Source organism: Ursus maritimus, unplaced genomic scaffold (genome assembly GCF_017311325.1).
Source record: "Ursus maritimus isolate PB19 unplaced genomic scaffold, ASM1731132v1 scaffold_35, whole genome shotgun sequence".
Taxonomy (NCBI): Eukaryota; Metazoa; Chordata; class Mammalia; order Carnivora; family Ursidae; genus Ursus; species Ursus maritimus.
In genome coordinates, this window is record NW_024426119.1 from 11,235,653 (window position 1) to 11,243,766 (window position 8,114).

The 8,114-nt window shown below is 41.2% G+C and overlaps 1 protein-coding gene across 2 annotated transcripts in view; it reads right to left on the reverse strand.

Moving 5' to 3' along the window:
* Positions 1-5,103: 5,103 nt before the first annotated feature.
* The window catches only part of SPATA5L1 (spermatogenesis associated 5 like 1), a 22,153-nt gene continuing 19,142 nt past the window's right edge, over positions 5,104-8,114 (reverse strand). The window contains exons 7-8 of one of the 2 annotated variants that reach the window (XM_040620539.1): positions 6,984-7,109; positions 5,104-5,389 (exon numbers count right to left, since the gene is read on the reverse strand). In XM_040620539.1, the coding sequence (XP_040476473.1) occupies positions 5,222-5,389; positions 6,984-7,109 (294 nt within the window). In that variant the 3' untranslated portion in view covers positions 5,104-5,221. Of the gene's footprint in view, positions 5,390-6,983; positions 7,110-8,114 lie in introns of those variants that run through there. The other variant, XR_005831948.1, reaches the window with a different exon arrangement.

An 8,114-nucleotide genomic window follows, 5' to 3' on the forward strand; every position in this document is an offset into this window, starting at 1 on the left:
CCCCTGCCGCCCGGCGTGGTCCTTACCTGCCGCCCGGCGTGGTCCTTACCTGCCGCCTGGCGAGAGCTGAGGCTCATCGTTGGCGCTCGGGACCGGGACCAGGCCCAGCGCCAGCAAGGGGCTTGGCTTTGAAGGCAAGCGGAGCTCTGATGGCCAAGGCCTGGATGAAAACCAAGCCCTCTAAAAGGCGGTCCGGAAAAGGAGCCGCAGAGCCGGGGCGGGGAGGCGGGGGCGAAGGACCCCCCCCCCCATGGGGCTCCCAGGTGCAGGCAGGTCAATTAAAATTAATCCAATCACATTAAAAGCTCCAAGATGATGCAGCACACATATGGAGATAATTAAAATTAAATTACAAAATTCATTTCAGAAGAACTCCCATGCTGTCCTGATTTGTTCTATGAAAAATTTTTAATTTCCATTTCCTCCCTCCCATTTCTTTAAATGGAAAAAATCAGAAGGTGAGGGAGAAGAAACAGAATCAGCTTTGGAAAGTTTTCCGTCTCGGAGACGACAGTCTTTGCCGTTGTCTTGAGATCTCCTTTTAACGCGCCCCTAAACTAGCAGCCTTGCCTTGCACAGCAGGCGGCCAAGGCACGGAAATCCTGCTAACCCTTCCATTAAGCTAGGGCCATGTGCCAGACTCTGTGCCGGAATCTTCCCGGAGTTTCTGCAAGGTGAGTATGTTATTTAGGCTCAGAGACGCTCTAGTCACGTAGCCGGGAAGTGGCGGAGATGTAATCAGAACCCGGGTCTGTCTGGCTCCCGACACCACTGTTCTTGCTGCACCGCGCTCTTTGGCTACTGCAATTAAGCCAAGAGCACTAGCTCGGTTCTTCTAAAATAGTTATTTAAAAACAATTATTTTAAAACTGTTTGAAGTTCAAGCTATGAGTTAACATTGAAACGAAAACATATGGGCGCCTGGGTGGCTCAGTCCGTTGAGCGTCTGCCTTCTGCTCAGGTCGTGAGCAGAGTCCTGGGATCAAGTCCTACACGGGGCTCCTTGCTTAGGGGGGAGCTTGCTTCTCCATCTGCCTGCAGCTCCCCCTGCTTGTACTCTGTCTCTCTGACAAATAAATAGATAAAAAAAATCTTAAAAACGGGCGCCTGGGTGGCACAGTGGTTAAGCGTCTGCCTTCGGCTCAGGGCGTGATCCCGGCGTTATGGGATCCAGCCCCACATCAGGCTCCTCCGCTGGGAGCCTGCTTCTTCCTCTCCCACTCCCCCTGCTTGTGTTCCCGCTCTCGCTGGCTGTCTCTATCTCTGTATCTCTGTCGAATAAATAAATAAAATCTTTATTTAAAAAAATCTTAAAAAAAAAAGGGAAATATCTTCAGTCCTCTGGAAAGGACCAGGCTCAGATCTGTTTCAACCCTATTTTAGTTCTAGGCATGGGCTTTGCAGTGAAACAGACCTGAGCTCAGAGCCTACCCAGCCACACTTTATCAGCTGAATGACTTGGAGGAAACTACTTAACTTTATGAGTCTGTTTATAATTCTGTAAAATGGCGACAAACCTAGCATAGGCTGGAAAAAATGTTAGAATGTATGTAAAGTGCCTGGCATTCAGCCTTGCTTGTAGTAGACATCCAATAAATAGTAATTAATATTTGCAAAGATTTGTTTTATATAAGGCAGATTGTAAATGTAGCTTCACACTCACTTATTCTGATAAGGGTTTTTACTCTAACCTCAGAGCTGTAACTGGAGGCATTTTCTGCTTGGTTAGGTTCATTAATCAGTACATCGAAGAAAACTCCACATTAATTCTCTGTGGTTTGTATTGTATAGAATCAAAGGAGCCTTTTAAGGCTCCTTGTGTAGTATTTCTAAAATTGCTTTTGTCACAAGTTTCTTTAAAAAGCCTCATTTTTTAATAAAGATAAGTGTTTCCAGGAAGGAAAGAGGAAAAAAGGAAGGGAGAGCAAAGGGGAAGGAGGAAGGAAGAAAGAAATTTTACAGGAATCTATCGTGACCCCCAGATTAAAATTACTGGGTGTAGCCCTTGCCCACTGATAACCTGAAACTCAGAGCCCTGTTTTGCCAATGTCCTTTCTTTTCAAAATGCAGTACAGTTTTATAGTAGTCTAGGCATTAACCTGTAGACAGGGGCTCTGTAAATTTAAAAGATTAATAAGATATGAGTCCCTTACTTCAAGATTCATACAATTTAGTGCCTGTAAATAACCCCAGGCATGATCTGACACCAAAGACAAGTGATTAATTCCAACTAAGGGGGTCTGAGAAAACTTGTGAAAGGTAAGAGTATTTATTTGGGGGCAGTTAGGGAAACCAAATGCAGACCAGACATGAGAGAATATTAAAGAAGGGTTGTTCACTTTGTTAGGGGTGATAATGGTATTATATTTATGGAAAAAAAATACCCTTCCTTTTAGAGATTGTATATGGGAATATTTAAGGGGGAAATTTTTTTTTAAGTAAGCTCTAGGCCCAACATGGGACTTGAACTCATAACCCCGAGATCAACAGTTGCATGTTTTTCCAGCTGAGCCAACCAGGTGCCTCTTAAGGGAGAAATATGATGATGAGATTTACTTTAAAATACTTCTGCTAAAAAACAAATGAAGCAAAATATTAATGATTATTCAGTCTAGGTGATAAGTATGTGGGAATTGTTAGAGTACTGTATGCTTGAAAATGTTCAGAATAAAATGTTCTAAAAATTCACAAATTACATATACAGATATAATGTGTCCATATAACCTTTAAGATCTGCTTATTTCTACTTGTAGCAATGAGAATTAGACCCAGACAGCCATACTTTCCTTTCTTTAAATTAATGCCCGGGTTCACTGACCTTGTGGGAGATGCAAAGTCAATATGTAGTTTGTTTTTTCCCAGGATTATTTGCAGGCACAGCTCCCACCCTTCAAACTCCAGCAACTCTTTAAAGAACCCACTCAGGACACCCACCAGCATCACTCTCCGAGTCTGCTCCAAAGCCTATAATCCACTGGGAGAGCCTCCCCATCCCACTCCAATTTCCAGTAACCTCTAGAACCTTCTCTAGCTGCTGCCAGCCAGGCTTGCAGGGGCATTTGAGGTATGGCTGTTTGGCTCCCACTCTAAGAATTTCAACTTAGATTTTAATCAGCCCAGCTCAATCTTTATAAGAAACATATTCTTTACTATTTTTTGGGCAACCCTCTCAAATTTCCTCCCTCTTTTGGAGCTTTGTACTATTACTCAATAAACTGTGCTGCCCACCACTAAAAAAAAAATTAATTAATTAAATTAAAAGACTATTTTTTGTTGAAATTCTTTCTGCCCAGCCTTCAATGACTACCGTTACCAGGTTTAGCAAAAACTGGATTTGCTAAATTTGGGGATGTCTGGGGGTGCACTCTATTGCTTATGGCTGCTAATGTGGCCCAGAAAGGAGTTTGAACACAGTGAATAGGGAAAGCTGTTCGTACTTCCCAGGTGCTTAGAAGCTGAAGTGTTCTTTTGTCACTGATTAAGAACACTGGTTTTGCCAAGTTGCCCAGAGCCATCTCCAAATCACATTAAAACTGAGCCAAAGAAATCCTCGATCTGACTACATTATTTATTTATATTATTTTTAGTTTTTCAATGAGAGGAGACACACGGTTTTTGTTCTTAGGGGGCTTCCAAAGTGTTGTTGAGAAGTTATCATTACAATTTAAAAAGACATTTTCAGCCTCTTTAAGTACGGGTACTAAATTTCCAGTCTAAGTACTAGAAACTTTTTCTAGGGAAAAACAAGGAGTCCACAGCTAGAGTCTGAGTTAAGGGGTTCAGGCCAGTGTGCTGCAAGACTAGGGACGGTGAGGGGCGCCTGGGTGGCTCAGTCGTTGGGCATCTGCCTTTGGCTCAGAGTGTGATCCCAGGGTTCTGGGATCACACCCCGCATTGGGCTCCCTTCTCTGCTGGGAGCCTGCTTCTTCCTCTCCCACTCCCCCTGTTGGTGTACCCTCAATGGCTATCTCTCTGTCAGGTAAATAAATAAAATCTTAAAAAAAAAAAAGACTAGGGATGGTGAAGCCTCAATGGCCACCTTGTCCTATAAAATCAATAACTGATAGAGAACATGAAAGAAAATTGTCAGAATTCTAATCAGGTTTCTAGGTGTTTTCCCTACTACTCAAAAGGGGTCAGTTTATTAGAGCAATTTTAATTGAATTATATTTTATCCCTATAAATAAGACAGGTCTTTTTTTTTTAAGATTTTATTTATTTATTTACTTGACAGAGAGAGAGAGAGTGATTGAGAACAAGCGGGGGGGGGGGGCGGCAGGCAGAGGGAGAGGGAGAAGCAGGCTCCCCATTGAGAAGGGAGCCCGATGTGGGGCTCGATCCCAGGACCCTGAGATCATGACCTGAGCTGAAGGCAGACACTTAACCGACTGAGCCACCCAGGCACCCTAAAAATAAAATCTTAAGGGAAAAAGGAAAAGAAATATACAGTGAAATACATAAAATCTATTCTTAAATAGTTCTGAAAAATACTGTGTGTGTATATATATGTGTGTGTATGTATATATAAAAAAGGAGAGAGAAAGCAAATATGGCAAAATGTTAAAAATTGGTGAATCTGGTTTAAGAGCACATAAGAGTTCTTTGTACTATTCTTGCAAGTTTTCTGTAAGTATGAAATTATTTCAAATATACAGTTAAAAAAAGCAATCAGCCAAAAACAAACAAAAGGAACCACCATCTCCACTATAAAAATCAACATACAGGAGTACCTGGCTGGCTCAGTTGGTAGAATATGCACTTTTGATTTTGCGGTTATAAATTTGAGCCCCATGTTGGGTATAGAGATTACTTATAATTAAATCTTTAAAAAAAAAAAAATCAGGGGCACCTGGGTGGCTCAGTTGGTTAAGCGTCTGCCTTCGGCTCAGGTCGTGATCCTGGGATCCTGGGATCAAGTCCTGCATCGGGCTCCTTGCTCAGCAGGGAGCCTGCTTCTCCCTCTGCCTGCTGCTTCCCCACTGTGCACTCTCTGACAAATAAATAAAATCTTATAAAAAAAAAAGCCAACATACATAATACTTTCTTCCCAAATTATGATATCTTAATACACTTTTTAGAAATAAGATGAGCTTTAGTTTATCAGGTACAAAGTCTTTTATTTACAGGAAATAACACACACAAACTCTAAAAGTGCGAAGTTGCAAACCATAGGGCAAGTTTGCAGTTAAATTAATCCTTGGTCAGAGATGTAACATAATTTTTAAATATCCTCTAAGTTAGAAAATCCTTGTTTCTGAAATAAGTTTTCATATAAAGTCAAGTCCTCGTGACTTAAGGATGGCTTTACAGTCTTCAGTGATTTTAGAAAGTGCTCTTGTTTCACTGTGGTTGCTTCTAATCCATTTTCTTGCAGAGCCAGCAAGGCAGCCTATAGGAGAGAAACAATAGGAAATAATGTACTTTATTATTTTTTTGACAATTTATCGTAACACTTTATTTTTTTTTAATTTTTAAAAAGATTTTATTTATTTGAGAGAGAGAGAACACAAACAGGGAGGAGGGGCAGAGGGAGAGGGAGAAGCAGGCTCCCGTGCTGAGCAAGGAGCCCAACTTGGGACTCAATCCCAGGACCCTGGGACCATGACCTGAGCCCAACACAGCCACTTAACTGAGTGAGCCACAATGTATGGTAATACTTCAAAATCTGAGGGTAAAAACCTCAGCCCCACTTCTTAGAATTCTAATATTCATGACAATTTAAAAAGTTAAATAAGGTGATTAAAAGTTGTCTTAACAGACCATAATTTCTTCTATATTAAACTCTAGCCTTAAATGGGAAGAAAGAATAAGCAAGTTGCAGCAAAATATATACACTGTGAGCCCATTTATATAATTAAAGACAACAGACTATCTTCCTGGCCTCACAGTAGGAGTTTTTAAACAGGACACAGCACTGATCATAAAGGAAAAGATCAAACACATACTCTATGACCCAGCAAGTCCTTTGTAGGTACATACACATGTAAAACAGACATATCTACACATATGTACTAACAGACATGTACAAGATTGTTCATAGCAGCATAATTTATAACAAAAAAGTAGTAACCCAAACGTTCAAGAAAATGGACGAATTAAATGCAGTATATTCATCAACTAGAATATTATGAAGCGATGGAAATGCACAAACTACCATTATACGCAAAACCACAGATGAATTTCACAAACATAATCTTGAGTTAAAGAAGCAAACATAAAAGTATATATGGCCCCAAAGCAGACAAAACTAATCTCCAGTGCTGAAAGTCAGGAGTCTGGTTCTCTTTTGGGAGGGAGACTGGGAAAGCCGCAAGAGAAGTTTCTAGGGCACTGATAATGTTCTTTCTCTCGTTACACAAGTGTGTTCATTTTATGTGAATTCAATGAACTATATCCTTATGATCTGTGCATTTTTCTGAATAGTACATTTAATAAAAGTTTATGGAAAGGGAAATACCTACAAGAACTTCCTTTGCTCTCAAAATTTAGTCTAAATCCCTTACAATGGCTTCCAAGGACCTGTGTGATCTGGCCACTGTCCAGCTCTTCAATGTCAAGTGATCTCTCGCTCCAGTCGTCGGCACATTTTGTTCCCTCTGCCTCGACACCAACCCCCTCTACCCCCCCTTGAGCCTAGTCAGCTCTCTCATCATCCTTCCAATTTCACTTTACACATGCCCTCTCTCAGAAAGCCTTCTCTGATGCCTCCGGGTCTGGGTCAGTGCCCTTCCCAGGTGCTCCCACAACACCCTAAACCACATATTTTCAACTGCCAATGCAGTACTACAATTCACCTCTCTGCAACCTGCCACAAACCTGTTAAGGTCTGGAAGGGAAGGGAAAGGAAGAGGCCATATCTGTCTGTTTCACCTTACACAGTGCTTGGCACATGGGAGTCTTTTAGTAAATGGTTCCAAGTGAATGAAGATCTGAATACATGAAGAAATGATTTCAACCATATGTTCTTTCACTAATTAACTTACTTCTTTGCAAAGGTTTCCAAGATCGGCACCAGAGAAAAAACAGGTTTCTGCTGCTAGGTTTTCTAAGGAAACATCAGGCCCCACTGGCATGTTTTTTGTACAGACTTTCAAAATAGAAAGCCTGCCCTGGAAAAAAAAATTTAAAACAATATGTTTATAATCTTTTAACATTTATGTTTGATACAAAGCTATATTAAAACATTTTAAGTGAGTGTTTCCTGTTATACTACAGAGGAAGTGCATATATTTATTTAATAATCAGGGGACCCTGGGTGGCTCAGTCATTTAAGCATCTGCCTTCAGCCCAGATCACGATCCTTGGGTCCTGGGATCAAATCCTGCATCAGGCTCCCTGCTCATCAGGGAACCTGCTTCTCCTTCTCCCTCTGCCTGCTGCTGCCCCTGCTGTGCTCTGTCAAATGAATAAAATCTTAAAAAAAAAGTTTATATTTATTTAATAATTAAACAGTAAGAGTCACTTCTGAAGAGGCAAGGAAGAGTAACTCATCAATGGCTCATATGATAATGATAAAAATAATGACATGATAAACTTTTAGTACTTTTACAATAATTCTTTTTTTTAAGATTGTATTTATTTATTTGAGAGAAAGAGAGAGAGAGAGAGAGACAGAGCATGAGTGCGGCGGAGGGGGAAAAGCTGGCTCCCCACTAAGCAGGGAGCCTGACGTGAGCCTCGATCCCAGGACCCTGGGATCATGACCTGAGCCAAAGGCAGATGCTTAACCGACTGAGCCACCCAGGTGCCCCTATAATAATTCTTAAAATAGCCAACTGTAGGTATATTTCTTTAAGAGACATGATGAGTCCCTGTTTTGGGTACAAAAAGTGTTATCAAACATGGTTTAAGAAGCAAAAACATGAATTATCTAGACACAATTTAAAAATAGACATTTAAAAATTTTTTTGGGGGGGCGCCTGGGTGGCACAGCGGTTAAGCGTCTGCCTTCGGCTCAGGGCGTGGTCCCTGCGTTGTGGGATCGAGCCCCACATCAGGCTCCTCCGCTATGAGCCTGCTTCTTCCTCTCCCACTCCCCCTGCTTGTGTTCCCTCTCTCGCTGGCTGTCTCTATCTCTGTCAAATAAATAAATAAAATCTTTAAAAAAAAAAAAA